At 32.8% G+C, this 21,076-nt stretch overlaps 1 protein-coding gene across 1 annotated transcript; it reads left to right on the forward strand.

The window, feature by feature from the left end:
• Positions 1 to 682: 682 nt before the first annotated feature.
• LOC101626314 (epithelial chloride channel protein-like) lies at positions 683 to 20,724 on the forward strand. The gene is made up of 14 exons (XM_012722134.1): positions 683 to 832; positions 1,879 to 2,019; positions 2,218 to 2,365; positions 2,734 to 2,842; positions 6,041 to 6,221; positions 10,416 to 10,643; positions 11,716 to 11,940; positions 12,711 to 12,891; positions 13,780 to 13,880; positions 14,210 to 14,434; positions 14,714 to 14,984; positions 16,002 to 16,169; positions 16,793 to 17,026; positions 20,384 to 20,724. Exons 1-14 carry the CDS (start codon positions 683 to 685, stop codon positions 20,722 to 20,724), a joined length of 2,703 nt encoding a protein of 900 aa, XP_012577588.1.
• Positions 20,725 to 21,076: the final 352 nt, after the last annotated feature.

Consider the following 21,076-nt stretch of genomic DNA (forward strand, 5'->3'; position numbering starts at 1 on the left):
GTGTTGAGAAAATGGGACAATCACATGTAAAAGAATGAAACTAGATCACTATATTATACCATATACAAAAATTAATTCAAAATGGATTAAAGACTTGAATGCAAAATTTAAAATCATAAATACACTGGCAAACATTCCATGACATTGGTTTCACGAACATCTATGAGGACTCAGTTCCAATAGCAAGGAAAACAAAGCAAAAATAAACAAACAGGAGTATATCAAAGTAAAATGATCTGGCAGTGAAAGAAAGCATCACTAAAACTAAAAGACACCCTACTGAATGGGAGAACATATTTGCACATCAAAAAGCTGACAAGGTGCTAATTACAAAGATGTATAGTACAAAGAACTCAGACTTAACAAAAAGAAAACAAAAAACCCAGATATAAATGGACTGAAGAACTAAATAGGCACCTCTCCAAAATGGACTACGCAATCTAAAAGGATTGCTCAATGAGTACATAAAGCTTTATCTGTCTTTGGAAGTATGATGTGTTCAGCATAATCTCTGTTTTTCTTTAACAACTATATCTCAAATACAATGATAAAAATAAGGAAGTTCATCAAAATATTTTAGCAATTAATTATGCTTATGCAAATGTTTTGGTCGAGAGTCAACTTCCTGAATTAAGCTGATACATAAGCTCTTTTCCAAAGGCTTACTGTAACATTTGCAAAAATGGTGTTCAGTATTCTGTTCCTAGCTTTACATCTCTTGCTTGAAGTGAAAAGTTCTATGATAACTTTGAGTAACAATGGATATGAAGGCATTGTCATTGCAATTGACCCTAGAGTACCAGAAGATGAAAGGCTCATTCAAAGCTTAAAGGTAAGAGAAAAAAAATTATTACCTACATATTATACTTTTATTTTAATAAATATTTAAGTTCAGATTACTTAGGCACATACATCCACTCACACAATCATAACTTGCTTTGATAGCAGTATTCATCATTTTTGTAGCATGTATCTAAGCTCTCAAGTTTAGTATATTCTCAGTGTAAATATGTTTTATCATATATAAATAGCATCATTCTCCTAATGAGTCAGTAAAAGGCTTAGCAACTGCTATATTTTCAAATGATTAAGCTAACAAAAAGCTTAGAGTTAGAGGAGAATTATTCTTAAACTTTAACCCTATAGTTATTTTCTTAAACTTTAACCCTTATAGTTATTTTCTCATTAGAGAAAATATTTATTTATTTTATAAATAAGTAATCTACACATGAGCCCTAAAGATTCATTAACTTACATACTTTTCAGTTCATAATTGTGCAGCTCTGAAAAATTCAAAACTCTTATGTATCTGATCTGAAGAAAAATTAAGCATTTAAAAAGTTGATTTACCTTTTATAAGCACTTCAAAATATACTATCTTTTTTCATACTCCCAATAACCCTGTAAGATGGTCAAGGCAAAATATTTTTTCAAATCTAAAGAATAAATATCAGGAAGAAAAAGGAAAAAAAAAGAATACAAGTTATGAAACTTAAATGCCCAGCCAATATAAATACCTCTATTTAATTAAGAAAGCAACTTGCCAACCGGAGCCCAGTTTTAATTATCTTAATTACTTAATTATCTTAGTGTCCTCACCTCCCGCTCTAACTCACAGAGTTAAATGCAGGTCTAAATATAAATAGGTTAAAAAAGAAAAAAAAAAAACCCTTGAGTTAACTGTTTTTGAGCATATGTGAATAGGAAGCTCTAACACTTAGAGAAATTAATAAAATTCAACCTATTTTTCAGTTTGTCTTTGCCAAAATTCTTGGGATAAGGAGACAGATTGTACTTGTAGCTTTGTGGTTTGCTCAATAAACTATTGTGCTCAGTTCATTGTGAAATTATTACCATAGGTATTTTTCATTTTCTTAGGAAATGGTAACCGAAGCTTCTACATACCTATTTCATGCTACCAAACGAAGAGTTTATTTCAGGAGTGTGAGCATTTTAATCCCAGTGACATGGAAGTCAAAATCTGAGTACTTAATGCCAAAACAAGAATCATATGAGCAGGTAGTATATTTCATTAGTTCCTAAACTACTGTTTTCTCCCCATGCTTTTAAAAAACTAATACTCATAACATAGTAATTACTAATCACTTACTTTAGTGATTTAGTGATACAGCTTTTCTTGATTTTGACCAAAATAATCCTTTATTTCTCTTTCTCTTGCTCTTGGAATCTGTTTTGGTTTGTTCTTCTGCTTTTTAGGCAGATGTCATAGTTGCTAATCCTTACTTAAAATACGGAGATGTACCCTACACACTTCAATATGGACAATGTGGAGAAAAAGGACGATATATACATTTCACTCCGAACTTCTTGTTGAAAAATAATTTGCTTATCTATGGGCCCCACGGTAGGGATAACTATTCTATACTTCTATCTTTATTTTCACTGGAAAAAAATATATAACACTATGATCAAGGGTATTTTTAAATTTATAAAAGAGAAAAATATGTGTTAACTAATGTTATTGTTTGAAAATATACATAAATGTATTTCCTTGCATGTGTACATAAATGTGTGTGTTTAATAATGAAATAGGACATTTATTGGTTGTTTACCATGTCAATATTTTCAGTTTAACAAAAGGTATCAATTTCTAGAGTTCCTTTATTTAATTAGATTGGGGGTAAGGGAATAGGGCAGGGAGAATTAAAATATAAGGAAACTGTACTAAAATACTGCAAATATAAATTTACAAGTGGCAACATTCTCTCATAGGTAGAATATTTGTCCATGAGTGGGCACACCTACGGTGGGGAGTATTTGATGAGTATAATGAGGACCAGCCATTCTACTTCTCCAGGAAGCAAATTATTGAAGCAACAAGGTACAGATTTGCTTTAAATCTCTTCACTTTCTACCCGTCTACCCTATTATGTATGTAACGAACTATTTCTAGGGATTCAACCTAGTAATTAAGAATAAACAGGAATATATTAAAATAGGAAATTGCTAAGGGAAAAAGGAAAAAAACTAGAGCCTAAACTCTAACATATCTAAGAATTAGCGTTCAGGTTTCACACAAACTTTTATTCCATTTGTTTCATAATTTTAAAGGTGAATCCATTTCTTTGAAATCAATCACTAGAACTTGATGCTAAATATATTTTACTTTTCCTTTAACATTGAGCTTAAAGAAAAAAGTATTTCCCATAAAAATGAGAGTAAACTGATTTTTTTAATAAATATAATTCTGGAGGGATTTAGACAGGTCCTATTCATGAATAGACGACACATTTAAACCTTTATATTAAAAATGTCAAGCATGTAAAGTATTTAAGAACAAAAGAATTCAGTGTAAAAGGAAATAAATCTTTGGGATTAAAAATGACACAATACGGCCCTCCCTGAAGGCGCAACGGGTTAAAGCACAGCACTGAGAATCTAAAGCCGCTTCCGCATGAGTTCGATTCCCGCCTGCCCCGGAGGTGACCACATGGCGTGGCAGACCTCTCCTGACCCGCCCGCTGCTCCCCTCAGCAGTGTACTTCGTCGGTCTGCCTGTTCTGCTCCCCACTCTGTCTCTGGTGAATCCTCTCACCCTCCGCATCTCTGGCCTGTACCCCAGTTCTGTATGAATAAATAAATAAATCTTTAAAAAAAAAAAAATGACACAATAGAGGAAGGAGAGGTATTTGAAAAGTGCCTGTCCACATTTCCTTTGTGCTGTTTCTTTTTCTCTATGTACTACCGTGAATCTCACACAAACTGGGCTCTCAACCTAGGACACTCCTTTCTCTCGCCTCATCCCATGCTAGTGTTCTTCCCAGCACTAGCTCCCCTTATCCAAACAAAGTGTGTTCACCCTTAAAGACACACTTGAATGTCTTCCTCTCCTTCCACTTGAGGTTAGGTATTCTTGAGAGTGTTTTGAGATCAATAGGCCTGGGCGTCTCTCACAGTGGGCAGTAATTATACAATTTTACATTATCCCCACTAGATTTTAAGTTCCTTGAAAACTGATTTTTTTTAACCATTAACTCCCAACCTAGTAAGTAAAACTAAACAAAGAATGTACAAAACATTTTTTTTTTCTGTTTTGCATAGAACTGGGTTATAGGCCAGAGGTGAGGCAATTGAGAGGATTCACCAGAGACAGGATGAGGAGCAGAACAGGCAGGATCTACTGAGATACACTGCTAAGGGGAGATATGGGTGAGACAGGGGAGGTCTGCTGTGCCATGTGGGTCAGCTCCCTGGTCAGGGATCAAACTCGGGTTATAATGATGATAGTGTTGAGATGTAACCCCTAGGCCACCAGGGAGACCTCAAACAACAAATTTTGATAAATGAATGAGTTTCCTTATTAGTCATAAAAAGAGATATACTGGTAAAAAATTAGTATCCAAAATAACATACACTGAACTCCTACCGTGCGATAAGCACTTTGTTTGAAGCCATATAAGATTAACTTTCAGGCTTACGCTAAAGCTAATCCTCTTGGAAGATATGGCTTACTCACTCTTTTAATTCTTGCAGTACAAACAAATAAAAGTGGGTTAATGTTATAAAGTTCATTAGTACAAAATGAGAGTAAATCCTATAGATAAACAGAAATTCTTTAGAATTTTTTACCCTGGCGTCCCCAGTGGCACAGGGGTTAAAGAGTGCTATTAAACTATGGCCAGCCACTGCAGGACAGAGTTTGCTTCCCAGCTAGCCAGGGAGCTGACCCACATGGCATAACAGACCTCTCCTGCTGTGCCCATTGTTACCCTCAGCAGTGTATTTCAGTACATCTGCCCACTCTGCTCCCCACTCTCTGGCGAATCCTCTCATCTTCCCACACCTCTGACCTACACCTCAGCTCTTGTATGCATAAATAAATCTTTTAAAATATTAAAATTTTTTAACCCATACTCTATTCCCCCACCCCTATCAAAGACATGACAATTATTTAATTATCCTAAAGACCAGATGGCCCCAAATTCCTATGGAAGCACCTGGGAAAAGGAGAGCAATATGACAGATGGCAAAGAGCAAATAGCCATTGATGGTAGCTGTGGGGAAACTAAAGACTGAAAGGATCCCTGGAACCATGTAAAAAGTTCCCCAGCAATCTGAACCCTTCACACACCTTGTACATGGAAAGGGAAATATTTTCACATGTTTAACTGCAGTACCATAGAGGCCAAAATGCACAACATTAAAGCAAAAACATAGATGTCTAAAAACATTTAATGTTTAAAATTATTACTGACATTAGTGCTACTTATTAATAAAATCATACATGCTCTTAAAAAAAGACCAAATGGATTGCAAAATGTTATAAATGCATATGTGGTTTTTCAGACTTCATATGCATATAGTACACATGTATGTATGCATACATCTACATAGCAACACATTTGTGTGTTTGTGCATGTATAAATTTGCATGTATATACCAAGTACCATATATATCATACATAGAAATTTAAAATAGTTTTAATAAGTGTGTTGACTATCTCCTCCCCATTAGGAAGAATCTCTAACTTCTAAGAGTTAGGAATTACCATCTTTGTTGCAAGGATAATAGATTTATGGACTACATTAGCAAGCAACTAATGTTAATAAAATGAACTGATGTCACTGTTCTTGTGAAAATCTATGGTAGATATGAGATTGTACATACTTTTTTTTTTTTAAAGGTTTATTTATTCATACAGAACTGGGGTACAGGCCAGAGATGCGGAGGGTGAGAGGATTCACCAGAGACAGAGTGGAGAGCAGAACAGGCAGATGATCAAAGTACACTGCTGAGAGGAGCAGCGGGCGGGTCAGGAGAGGTCTGCCACGCCATGTGGATCTCCTCGGGGAAGGCGGGGGATCGAACTTATGCGGAAGTGGCTTAAGCTTCTTAATGCAGTGCTTTAACCCGCTGCGCCACAAGGGAGGGCCCGAGATTGTACATACTTTTATCTAAATGAAATGTTTGCTGAATGATCTATGGCAATTGTTTTTGGAAGAACAATTTTAGGAGCTAGTATTTATTCTTGTTTTGACTAGTCTTCATCTGTAAGTACAACCTAACTCTTTCATTATAGATGTTCAACTGATATTACTGGTATTAATAGAGTTCCTGACCAATGTCAGGGAGGCAGCTGTATACCAAGGCAATGCAAATATGATTCAAAGACAGGACTGTATGAAGCAAAATGTATATTCATCCCGGATAAAAACCAGGCTGCAAAGGGCTCTATAATGTTTATGCAAAGTCTCGACTCTGTAAGTACCCTCTTTCCTAATGTCACAAAATAACCCTTAGGAGAAAATTAACTAGGGAAGCTCGATTTTCTATGTATAAAAATTATGTATACAAGTAGAAATAAGGAAAATTACTCAAACAACTTAACTGTCATTTTCTCCAGCCTGCTTGATGATATGTCTGAAAATCATTTCACCCTTTCCTATTAACATGTTCCTTTTCTTCAGATGTAGAAGTGAAGTCACATGATAAAGTCCTATAATATCCCTTCCCTTATTTCAACTCTGTTGTGTCCAGAACTACAACATTCCTCTAATTCTGTCATCTAAGTGTTAGCCATACTACTTTTCCAAAAATGCTCATTATGTATCTTTGGAAAGTTCTGACATTTTTACATTTCCATTATCTTCACATGAAAGTACACCAATTCATTGCAAAATGATTTTATGAATATATATACATGGCTTTGTCACTACAGAACAAACTGAAGGGAAAAAGAACATAATCTCCAGTCCAACCAATTAAAAAACAATAATTCATATTCCAAAATTAACATGTAACCTGAATTAGCTCGTGTAAACATATAATATACAGTGGATAAGGACATGTTTCTGGGAATTAAGTAGACTTGATATTACAAATCAGTCCATCATTACCAAGCTACAGATAAATTGCCACTATCAGTAAACTGAGCTATGGCTCTCTATATAGTTAAATTTGGAATTATAATACCCACTTAACAATGTCACTGTTATTATAAGAGCTAATATAAGTAAAATATACTTGACACAAGGTGAGTACAGAATAAATTATGAATTTTTTTAATTTAAAAGATATTTGGACAACAGACAATTGTCACTTTCTCTGGATATATATACATATTGTAGTTACCTAATGAAAGTTTCAAAATACGTAAAGACAGATCTTAAAATGTGAACTATATAAACATTTTCAAAATCATCAAATTAAAATGAAGTATGCTTTCTCTAGATAATTAGACTAATTCAATTAAAAGGAGCAAATTTTCACATACCGAATTACTAGCACAAATACTTCCACAGGTAGAGATTTGTAAAGGCCTATAGTTTATGATAAAATTTAAAGTTGGTTTGAAGCCAAAGGTATTAATGATGAACAAAAACACAGATGGTATTTTCTTCTAAAATTCTTAAACAGAACAAGATATTTAAGATGAAATTGTTTTCCAACCTTATAAAACTCCCTCTTGAAAATATTTGATACATAGGTCTAGAAAGTTCATTTTAATCTGCTATATCTGGTTCAGCAAAGGTTAGCCAAGAATTTACCATCCAAATAGATATCAACTCATATGATTAAACAGGATCATCAGAATAATCGTTTGTAGCAAACTTGACTATGAGAAGAAAATGTCTGCTGCCTACCGAGAAGACATAGCAATGATGATTACATAGCTGAAATATGGACAGTAACTGATTATATAAGACATGATTCAGAAATACTGTATTTTAATCATATATCTTATCCAGATAAACGCTTTCAATTTCATAACACAGATTAAATATATTGTATGACATCTGTACCCAGGAAAAAGTTTCAGACTCAGAAGAGAGGTGCAATATTGAAGTCAATTCCATGACTTCTTTCCCTTAATTTTCATTATTCCCACTTCATGCCCCACACTACTGTTAGGACATGGAAACACAGATGTAATTAACTGTTCTTTGTGACTCAATTTTCGAGTAAGGTAGAGCTCTAAGACAACTATGTATGCAACACAAAGTAAAAGCAGATATAAACTTAAACCAAACAACTTCAACCAGAGGCCCAACAATGGTTTTCAAACAATGAACTCTAAGCTGGTATTTGAAAAGAATGAGTAATAATTTGCCATAGAAGTAAGGGAAGTATATTCTAGACAAACAGAAAGGAGTGGGAAAATATAGGGATGCCATCCATGATTGTATAAGCTGAGCACTATCCAAATTGCATGCATCATGGTCATTAAAATTTTAATATTTATCAGAACTATTTTCAGGTTAATAGCTATAAGGGAACTTAGACAAGAGGCAACTTTTTCTATTTTGAACAGTTTCTTGTTTGTTTTTTTCATTGTGTTAGTGGAGACTCTTATGAATAAGTTTCTATCATGTTCAGAGGACAGGAAAATGTTTGCTTTTTCATATGTGTAATAAATTTCTATTATCCTAAATGTAACTCCTTTCTCTAACAGGTAATGAATAGATACATGGTAGCAAGAGGCAGGAAATGAGGTTGTAACAAAAAACTAGGATCTATGTAGCTAAAGTGTTTGGATTTTATTTTAGCATCAAACTGGTGGACAAGCAGTTCCATACACGATGATAATCCCACTAACTGTGAAGGACAAAAGGAGTGAAATAATAGTGGTGGGAGGGACAACAGTAGAAGACTATAAAAATAGATGACCTGAAGGCAGGAAGAAAACAGGAACCAGATTTGATGGGAATTTCCTATCAGCAAGACTGTCTTATGAATCATCTCTTTAATTAAAAATTGTATTTCTTTCCCCATCAAAGATAACCCCTCCTGGGAGATGTAAATGAAAAACATTAGAAGGAATATAAATCCTTAAAACATCGGTAACAATTTAGTTTGTCTAAATCTCAGCATCTATCTGAAGACTCTGAGTTTGAAGAGCATTTTCCTTTCTGAATGTTTACCTTAGTTTATAGGACTATATTCTCAAGTTACCAAATTTCAAAACTTATGAGATTTTTCACAGATTCTATAATAATGATACATTGCTTAGCAGAATTTTTGGATATAACTCATGATTTGCTGCTGAAAGAGAAAAATCCTATTTCCTCTACATTTTTATTTTCAGGAGTATTATTTTATTTATTTGACTCAAAAGATCCAAAAACATTTCAGGTTGTTAGAATATCTGCCCCCAATTTTTTCAATTAACTATGAAGAGTTAGAAAATACTTACGCTCAGCAGGCTTGTTTGACCTCTCTCTGCCTAAAAATGCAATTTTCTAGCTCATCCTCTACAGCATGTTCTTGCCCCTCTGATATGCTGATTCAGGTTTCATCTCTCTGACAACTAACATTATACCCATTTGAGCTGTTGGTTTTTCTGTTGGCTGACAGACCTGTTCTGTCCTTCATGCCACTCTCACTAGTTGATGTAAAATATGTATAAATAAATTAACTTAAAATATGCCAGATGATGGTCTTAGGCTTTTCTAATAAAGCTTAGAAAATTTTTATCACTACATGCACACAAAAAAGAAAATCCTTAGACAATTAAAGAAGTCTATTCTTTTTATGCCACTTATAAGCATCCCCAACTCTAGAACAGAAAGTAGAAATTTAACAAGTTGTGTCAAGCACCACCACTACCTGCTGCTGTGATCAAACTTTACCTAAAAGAATCATTTAAAAACTTTCCATGTAAACTGGTCTAGTCACTATGGAAAATTGTGTGGAGATACCTCAGAACACTAAAAATGTTCTGTTGAACATTTTTATGATCCAGAGATTCCACTCCTAGGAATCTACCCTAAGGATACATAACAACTAATTCAGAAGGAAACCTGTTCTTTGATGTTTACTGCAGTATTATTTACAATCGTTAAACATGCAGACAACCCACATGTCCCAAAATAGATGAGTGTATCAAAAAGTTGTGGTATATTTACACACTGGAATATTACTCAGATCAAAAATGATAAATTCGTGCCGCCGTTTGCAGCAATATGGATGGAGCTAGAAAGGATTATGCTAACTGAAATAAGTCAGAAAGAAAAAGACAAATATCGGATAATCTCATTTACATGAGGAATATAGAGAAACCAAGCAAAAAAGAAAAATCTAGCAAGCGGACCATAGGGCTGTGATATACAGCAAGGGAAGGAGAGAAAGAGAGGTCACAACAGGGGAGAAAAGAACACTAGGGAATATGGTGATGTTTCACAGGTGATATGGTGGCATAAGAACTATGGGGATTACAACAATGTAAGAAAATTTAAAAACTAAAAATAAAAAAATCCAGTGCATTTTGATGTTTTGTCTTGCTTCCATTCCACTCAGTATGCAGATACTTATCAGAATGTTAAATTATGAAGTTTTTTTAAATGTCTAGAGATAAAATCTGGGGAGAACATGTATGAGAGCTAACTGCATATTTGGAAAGGAAAGTTACACGTAATGAATTCATGTAAATTCATCTTCTAATTTATTTATTTCAGGTGATGGAATTTTGCACAAAAAAGACACACAACCCATATGCTCCTAACCTACAAAATAAAATGTGCAATCGCAGAAGCACATGGGACATAATCATGGACTCTGATGATTTTAAGAAAGCCTCTCCCATGACAGGAACAAATCTACCACCTCACCCCACATTTTCACTGCTCAAATCCAAAGAGCGTGTAGTTTGCTTGGTACTTGATACATCTGGAAGCATGGATACAGTAAGTCATTTATTTGTTAACATGCCTACCTTAAGTATTAAGTTAGTAGGATATAATTTAATCTTAAGTTTAATTATACTAAACTGAAATATATATATATATTTATTATCCCCATAAATTTTAGTATAAAATTTTATATGGATATGTTCTAGAAGATAACATGAAAATAAAAACAATTCCTATGTCAAAGTCATCAGATTATTGATATTTACCCTAACTTTTAATTCTGACAAGAAATTAATAATAAATAATTGAACAAAAGGAAAACAGCTAGAATTCCATCACTAATCATGTCCTTTTTAGACATTTTTTTTTGTGTGTATCTTTTTCCTGCCCAAAAAATGTGATTAACATTTTTTTTAAGATTTTATTTATTTATTTATTTGCATATAGAACTGGGGTACAGGCCAGAGGTGCAGAGGCAGAGAGAGGATTCACCAGAGACAGAATGGGGAGCAGAACAGGCAGATTGAAGAAGTACACTGCTGAGGGGCGCAGTGGACAGTCAGGAGAGGTCTGCCGCGCCATGTGGGTCACCTCTGGGACCAGGATTGAATTCACACTGAAGCAGCTGCAGCTCAGCTTGCAGTTTTGGCTTTAACTTCCTGTGCCACCAGAGAGGGCCCATGATTACATTTTAGGTGTTTTATGTTTTTTAACTTACTGTACTTAAACACTCCCCATGTAAAAAAATGATTCCCTGACATAATTTTTAATGTGTGCATCATATTTACACCTTAACTTCAATAACCCCCCTGATATTGAATATTTGGGAGATTTTCAGCTTTTTGTTTTTAAAAACAATGCTGCAATGAATACCTCTATGCATTTTAAGACGATTTCCTTAGGAGAAAGTCCCAAATATAAGGCTGTTACAAAAGAGATCGAGCCGTTTAAATAAAATGACTGATTTTTTTAATGTCTCCAATATTATTTTTTAATAAAAATGAAGGAATTTAATTTAAAAATACAGTAACAATTTATTATATCCGGGTCTTGAAAAACTGTCTTTTACCAACCTGCCCAATTTTGAGCAGACCTGGGAATTGTTTACACATCCACTTTCTTACAGGACAACCGTCTCTATCTAATGAATCAAGCAGCAGAATTATTTTTGATTCAAATTATTGAAAAGGGAACCTTGGTTGGGATGGTCACATTTGAAAGTTCTGCTAAAATCCAAAGCTATCTGACAAAGCTAACTGATGATGATGATTACCAAAGCATCTCTGCAAAACTGCCTCAAAAAGCCGCAGGAGGAACTTCAATTTGCAGTGGACTCAGAACAGGATTCCAGGTAAAATAAAAATGCTTTTTTTTATATCATCTGCCATTTACTCTAGCTTTTATTTTGTCCAATTATCTTTGAAAAGGGGTCATGAGTTCATTTAAATATATATTTTTTAAATCTTCTACTGTCTGTTGTTTACAGCCAGAATCTCTCTGAGGATGGTCAGTCTACTAGTACATTCCTGAAGTACATAAGTTGTATAACAAAAGTTATAAGACAAGAATATTGGTATCTTGGTATTGGCTACAAAAAATTGTAATACTTGACCAATTTATGAACTTCAGTGTTTTGTTTTGTTTCAAGAAATTCTAAGGTTTTTCAGTAGTGATCAACTAAAATGCATAGAGAGACATATGCTCCATCTTTTAACTCTTTTTTAAAAAAGTCTTTAAAGATGACTTTCAAAATGCCATTTGGAGTGCAGACTTCTAAAACTGCCTAGGTCATGTGCCTGCACCCCAAGTACCTGCTAGAGTAACAATTAACATTCACTGAGTACTTACTATGTGCCAAATATCATTCCAGGTGTTTTACTCTTCCTTGCTTGGTAATTAGAGTACATTTGAATAGATTAGAAGCACTGTTAACAATCTGTCTGAAAATCTATTTTTAAAAAATTTTACATTACACCATCAACACGCCAACACATCCTGGATTCACATGGCAAACATTTTCCTTGGACTACTCTGATGCACAGACTTAAAAATGGACTTTTTTTAATTTAAATTTATTTAGACATGAAATCCTATAATCAAAAATCTGGTTTTCTATTTTAGGTAATAACTATGACCAATAGCCAGAGCACTTCTGGTTCTGAAATTATATTACTAACAGATGGGGAAGATAATCAAATAACGTCATGCTTTGAAGAGGTAAAACAAAGTGGTGCGATTGTCCACACCATTGCTCTGGGACCTTCTGCTGCCAAAGAACTGGAGAGCCTTTCAGTTATGACAGGTGAACATTTGGAATACTGTTTGAACACAAAAATTCTTATCTAGTATCTCCCATTCCAGGAACTGTTCCTTTCATTCTACAAAACTGCTCCAAAATTTCCTATTCTAATTATTAATCTTTGTCCCTTCCTTGGACCTGGCTTTCACATGAATCATACTAGGTATACTAATATTATTAAACATTTATTGTTTTCACTCATTTCTCACACTTTCTACCAAAACCACCAAAAATGAAAAATTCTTTGTTCAATGTAACTAATGATTTACACAATGGCAATTCCAAAATTCCTGCTCATCATCTACCCAGGCTCATTCATATAGTAGAGATTCAGATAGGTTTCACAGATAAGGAAATGTAAGTATAGCAATAGGAATAAAATTTGCCCAAAATTAGAGTCCTTATTACTAGTGCTTGCCATATGTTACTTCATTCTTTCTAACTCTTTACACCTAAGTCATCTATATATTGATCCTGTATTATTATTTTCATGCACTTAATTTTTACCTTATTCTAATTTGTCATTTTCTAATTCTTCTACCTGAGACATAACTAGAACATAAGCTGGTTCAAAAGCATTGTCCTAAATTTAATTTTAATAACATGATATAATGATTAGAACAGCTTCACTAATATGGCCCTCACAGTAAATGACTGACTGATAGAAAGACAATATTTGACCAGTTCTTTTAAGTTTGCTCATTCTAATTTATTTTAAGCAAGCTTGTAGTTACTGTAGAATTATATCTGGGATTCTTAAATGTCCCTAAGGTTATGGAGATTAATCTTTTGTAAGTTGAAAAGAAATTTAAGAATATAAAGTACATTTATAAGAACATAATGACCACATGGTTTCTCTTTTAAAATTAATATTGTAACATTCCATTTTAGGAGGGCATTCTTTTTTTGCCAATAAAGATGTAAATGGACTTATTGATGCCTTCAGTAGAATTTCATCTAGAAATGGTAACATCACTCAGCAAGCTCTTCAGGTCAGTATATGAGAAAAATTCTTTGCTTTTTCATATCTATAATAAATGTCTATTATTCTATTAGCTCCTTTAGTTAACAGTTAATTCTTTTGAAATGTTTTAACTGAAAACATTTTAGCTGTGCAGAAGAAAAACATCCTTGTTGAATTTGCTCTTCCATTAACAGCAATTCTTTATATATATGACTTTTATTTACAATGTTCTTCACAATAAATATTATTTTAATGAGTCTTTAAATTTATTACTACTCTGAACTGATTAAACTGTAAAGTTGTATTAACTGATAACAAATCAGGTTTATGTGTTTGTTGTTTTTATTTATGGAACAGTTGGAAAGTAAAGCCTTTAATATTCCAACAAGGAAATGGATAAATGGTACCGTGCCTGTGGATAATACAATTGGAAGTGACACTTTTTTTGTTGTCACATGGACAATACAAAAGCCAGAAATTCTCCTTCAAGATCCAAAAGGAAAGACATATGGAACCTCAGACTTCCAAGAAGATAAACTAAATATTCGGTCAGCCCGACTTCGAATACCAGGTGTTGCAGAAGTAAGAATATTCTGTTTTTTTCTCCATGCTGTCAGTTGATTTTGAGAGGGGGGAAAAATGACATCTTATAAAGTGTCAATTTTAAAACAGTGACGATCATTTGTTATAAAAATAAAGCCAAATAGAATATTTGAAATTCATATCTATAGCGTTTACTAGCTCATAAAATTGTGTGTCAAAATTATTACTACTCTGTTTAAATTTCTAAATGATTTATATTCCAAACAAGGACCAGGATAACCATACACATATTTTCAAGTAGTATTTTTTTATTTTCAGACAGGCACTTGGACTTACAGCTTTCGAAACAAACATCCCAAATCTCAGTTGCTATCAATAACAGTAACCACTAGAGCAAGAAGTCCTACCACACTTCCAATAATTGCAACTGCTCACATGAGTCAGAATACAGCACAATACCCTAGCCCAATAATTGTGTATGCACAAGTCAGTCAAGGGTTTTTGCCTGTTCTGGGAATGAACGTAACAGCCATTATAGAAAATGAAGATGGACATCAAGTAACATTGGAACTCTGGGACAATGGTGCAGGTAATAAGAATCTGTATCAACTCCCACTGAAATTAAAATCACATAACAGTCATATGACTTAGAAGTTGATAGTTCCTATGTATGCTAAAATATTATATTTAAGTGAATTAAATTTAACTGTATTATTTTTAAACCTTTTTGATTCAGTTACATTGATTAGCTATAGCCTTCAGTGCACTTATCTTTGTTGACTTAGAAATAACCAGATTGTAATATAATCAAAAAATGTTTATTTCAGAAAAAGAATCATGGTTCTGGTCCACAAGAAAGGGCAGTCGTAGGGTGTGCCCCTCCAGGGTTAGGACAATGGGGAGTTTTAAAGGATCAGGAGAAAAGTAGTCTAAATTTTAGGTCATTTGTTTGAAATTTGTATTGACTGGCAGAAGTCTTCAGACAAAGCTACAGTGTGGAGTCTCCTGGAATAATCAGCAAATGGCTTTCCTGTTTTTTTCCTGATTAATAAGGAGAAAACAGGGTATTGCTGTTTTGTTATACTCATCAATAAGGAGAAATAGGGTGGGTGTTCTTTCACAATTGCCTATAGGCAATTGAGTCAGGCTACCTATTTCCCACACAGAAGTCTCAATATGGCAGCTTAGGTTCAAGATGGAGTATGTCTGACTCAAAACTAGATTCCACATCTCCCTTAAATTTTATGAAAAACTTTGCTTTTCCCAAAGAACCTCAGAGTGCACATCTTTATTTTCATAATGTAAAAGTTTTGCACATACTTTCTTCAGCTTTTAGTGTCCTTATTTTGTAAAATTCCTTTATGAAATAATAGTAACTAATACTGACAGGAGTTTATCATGTATTAGACTTTTAGAAGACCAAAGGTTAACATGTGGTCAAGCCAAGATGTGAACACAAGAAGCCTGATCCCAGGATTCATGTACTTAAAACACTGGGCTATGTTAGCTCCCTAAATGTGCTCGCTCCCTAACTTGTGCTCACAAGCAGTTGGAATTAATCATTTTAACTCTATTGGACAACTAATTATTGCATTTCAATATCCAGGTGCTGATACTATCAAGAATGATGGCATCTACTCAAGATATTTTACAGATTTCCATGGAAATGGTAGATACAGTTTAAAAGTACGTGCACAGGCAAGAAAAAATACAACTAGACTAAGTTTGAGACAACAGAACCGAGCTTTGTATGTAGCAGGCTATGTTGAAAATGGTAAGAGGCATTGAAATAAAAACAAGTCTGTTAATTCTCAGTGATAAAAACTTGAAACTTATAGAATGTTATAATTCAATATTACTTCAATAAATTAATAATGAAAAACATTTTAAAAGAAATGTATCATTGTTCTCATAAATTACATATGACAAGCATTGAAAATATAATGTACTATGGAGAACATATTTATGTTCTTATATGTTTAAAAACTATATTTATAATAGTGGATCTAGCATAGGAATATGCTACCATGTGTTTTGATAACATCCTCTGCACTTAATTTCATTTAAAGTAAAAACAACTTTATGGAGCACCTTTTATATGGCAAATATTGTTAGATGCTGTAGCTCCAATGATAAAATGCCATTCTTTTCCTCAAAGAATTTATAATAAAGCTGAGAATACATGTAAGGTTAAAAGGTAATTTTGGTGTCTCCTCATCATATATACAGTGATATCTCAATAATATCTCCCAGTCACTTTTTAAATGACACTAATAAAACATTTGTTTTTCATAAAAGCTATTACTTTATCAAAGTCCATTATCAAAGTTAACCCTCAATAGCTACATGATGAGATTACAAGAAAAGCTATGAAAAATTAAAATTGTTTTTCGATAGGTAAAATTATACTGAATCCACCTAGACCTGAAGTCAAACTTGACATGACAGAAATTGAAGACTTCAATAGACTAACCTCTGGAGGATCGTTTACTGTATCTGGAGCTCCTCCTCCTGGTAAAATTACGACTGTGTTCCCACCTGGTAAAATCACAGACCTTAATGCTAGATACAAAGAAGATCAAATTCACCTTTCATGGACTGCTCCTGGCAATGAGCTTGATAAAGGAAAAGGTAAGCTTGGTATCACATTTAAAAAAAATACTGTAAGAAATACCATTGCCTTTCATTTGCTAAGAATTGCCTAATGTTCTGTTTATAAGTAATATGTATGGTGTGTTAAATACAGACTGTTATTAACATATTTTCACATGTGAAAACAAATTCTAAAAGAAAATAAACACATTCAATTAATTACTATATTTTATAATCTAGAATCCTAAACTACGTTTGTCAAATCCTGTTATGCTAGGCTCTCACTATATGAGACATCAGAAATTACTTTGAAAAAACTGAATTAACAGCTTTCTGTTGTATTCTTTCCTCCCTATGAGTCGTTTTTCTAGGTATTTCTATACTTATACAAATTTGTTCATTTTTTGATCACTTGCTGAATTTTCAGATGCTATTACATTCCTATCAGTTGAGTACAGAAGATAATTTCTGTTAAGTAAACAATTTTACACAGCACGATAAGATAACATGCTGCTATAAGCACAGAATTATAAAGCACTGCATAGTAAAGTCACAAATATTCAGAGACACAAATATCCAGGGCAGATCTTAAAAAGCTTCTCAGGCAAGATAATCCCTGACCTAAGTCTTGAAAACTTGAGAAAGCCATATTAAGTAAAGGTGTCCCGTGAAAAGAAAGGATAGATATTATATAGAGAAACTTACTAACTTGAGATATTTGGCCATGGTATTTCAATAAAGTTCAAAGACAAAATATCACATGTAATTAAAGCTCTTAATAATAAATTGCTTTCATACCAAAAAGTTTAAATCATTTCTATTTACTTAACTGAATTCAATTATTATTTAAACTTAATGAATTAAATTATAATTTAAACTTAATTGAATTCAATAATTATTTATTGAATGCTGGCCATATTTCAGTATTATATTTGACTGGTAGATTCCTATGAACCAAAAACTAATTTTGCTATTTTTTCTTTATGTTAAGGTGAGAAAATAAAAGCAATATGCAATGTTGATATACATCATATCTCAGAGGTTATTGGTGCTGAAAAGTCACAAGTTCAAAACATTCTCTTCTGAGTTACATTAACCCCACCCCATTAAATACTCTCATCCCCTCTATATGGCTATTATCAAAGCTATATTTATTTTTTATCATTTTTATGCAAGGAAAAAATAATTTAAAGGATGGAGAAAACAGAATAATCAAAATGAGCAATTTTGTACTTCCAAGTCAAAAACTCTTAGCATAAAAGCTTCTAGAATGTGTTTTTACAATGCTATAATCCAAGGATACCGCAAAATAATAATAAAAAAATTACCACTACTTCAACTGAAAAAGCTATAAATGAAATTATCTGACCAATGTTTGGTTCTAAATTCAGTTCAGGTAAAACCATGCCTTTAGCTTGTGACTGGGTTCATAATAAATGTTCCTCATACTGATTGTAGGAACTAAAAGAAGGAAAAATGCACACTGGAAAAGAAAGAACTTAACTCTGTTTAAAAACATAAATTTAATAAGCAGGATATAATCTCTCATTTTGCTTGTGACAAACAGAGACTGTATTTATTATCAAATATTAACCTCAGACTTTGCAAAAGAGGGTAGGAGCAGTGTCACAAAGATAAAATGAATAGCTATGTAATCTTTAATGAAGTATGTAAATTCTCTGGATCCCAATTTTTATACCTGTCAAATATATAAATTAATACTAGATAACCTAGAATTACTAAAGAAGTAATATAATTCTAATGTTGTATGAGTCTAATTTCATCAATTGGTTATCAGCTCAATAACTGTATTGTGGCCAACAAGTAATTAAGAAAACAAATATATACCCAGTACTGTACCAGTGACTCTATTGTATCTGATACAAAGGGTAAAAAGAATATAAATCTTAGTCTTTGTATACAATAATAATCTTATTTAATTGAAAAGAAAAACTGAACTTCCATAAAACAATCTGAAAAATTCCACTCTTCACCCTTTCCATGAGAGTGAGGGAGGAACATTCCAGAGATTCCTAACAGGGAGGGAAAAAAACAAATAATATGATAGAGACCAAGAAAATAAAATTTCACAATGAAATTTTTGAATTAAAATAAAGGGTAGATAGAGACAGATGATGGATGAATGAATGGATGGATGGATGAATGGACAGACATACAGATCAACCTATGGAACACATGGTGTTTAGAAGAAAAGTCAAACTATAAGACCTATTTATGAAAAAACTATATTGCTCTACAAAGGGTCAGTATTTCTTTAAGCCATTAAGTTAAAGTTATTCACCACACACTTAAAAAACATTTAACATTTCATGATAAAAAAAAAGAAAACTTTCACATCAAAAAGGGTATTTAATGTTTTATTGCTCATTTTATTTCAAAATGTAAGAATTGATTTTTATATCCATGACCCTGGTAATTTCTAAAAAGCAATTTGGAAGGAAATATTTTATGTCAAAATCTTCCTACCCTTTCTTGATAAAAATAATAACAGTAATAATAGTTATTTCAATATCTATTAAGTCTTAGTATACCAAACACTTTTTGTGCCCTATCATATAAAATTCTCACTGCTAGAATAATAGGCCTTCAGTAAAATTTGATGAACTGATTGAATAACTGAACCTCTTATTTTAAAGATAAGGAAAATACACAAGAAAAAATGGTGATGGTTCGTGGGTGACATGGTAGTGGGAGAACTATGGGGGCTACAATGATGGAAGAAAAAATAACTTTTAAAAGATAAGAAAAATAAAGGTAAAAATAGTTTAAATAAATGTATTTTTGTTACACAGAAAGTAGCAAGATTAAAATGGTAATCTTAATCTGCCTAGCTCCTAAACACACTGTAATCAGTATGCATTCCAGCATCTCTGCCTCCTTTTGTCCTGAATCCTTATCCCTGTCTATTTATCTACTCTCTTGCTCCTGCCTCCTACTATTCCCTCTTTCAACTTAATGAGAAATAATACAGAAATGGGATGCTAACTATCTTTAATAGTGTTCATTATTTTGTTCCTTGTTTTAAACCAGAAAGTAGAATCAGCTCTTCATATTTCTACTTTTCTTTTAAAAAAAAATGTTTATGAAGGTATCATTGGCTTACAACATTGTACACATTTTATCTGAGTTCCATTTCCTTAGTATTATATGGTTTCCACGTAAATTATGGTGGTTGGATAACTAGATTAAAAAAAAAACTATTCACATGTTTATCCTTAAAATAAAGATGATAGAATAACCAGACACATTTACATCTAATATTTTCATAACCAAAACCTAGTGTGTAATTCTAATAGGCTCCTGAATGGAAGGCAGTGTGTTGTCAATAAGTTATCCTAAGGACTTTAATATCCATGAAATATTTTTGTTTTCCAGTCAACAGGTACATTATAAGAATAAGTAAGTGTTTCCTGGATCTTGAAAAAGATTTTGACAACGCTACTTTAGTGAACACTTCTAGTCTGATGCCAAAGGAGCCTGGTTCAAATGAAAATTATGAATTCAAACCAGAACCATTTACAAGAGCAAACGGAACTACATTCTATATTGCAATTCAATCCATCAGTCAAGCCAATCTCATTTCAGAAGTTTCTAACATTGCACTAGCAGTCAAGTTTATACTTCCACCAGAATCCAGTATTCCTGCTCTGAGCAATAATATTTCTGCAATCAGTTTGGTAATATTTGGGTTATTGGTGATTTTACTTATATTTTAAACTACTATCAAAAATTATGCTAGAAGTAAAATTCAATGTTATACATAGATACTTGTTTGGAATTTATACTAATTGTCTACTGTAACATTTTCTGTAATATAAAAGTGACTGTACAAGTTACAAATTTCCTCATTACTCAACTAAAAAATACTAACTGAATTGCTAACTGCATGTCCTTTCTTTGAAATGTCCATTTAACAGTATAAAAATAAAATGTGTATTTCTACCGCTTTTGAAGACGCAGTGTACTACAAAATTCACTTACATACTAACAAAATTAGAATTTATCCAAGCCATTTGAAAAATACTTCAACAGCAAATAATTTTATGACAGAATTATTTGTGTTTCATT

Source organism: Condylura cristata, unplaced genomic scaffold, assembly GCF_000260355.1.
Source record: "Condylura cristata isolate star-nosed mole 26May11 unplaced genomic scaffold, ConCri1.0 scaffold00008, whole genome shotgun sequence".
NCBI lineage: Eukaryota > Metazoa > Chordata > Mammalia > Eulipotyphla > Talpidae > Condylura > Condylura cristata.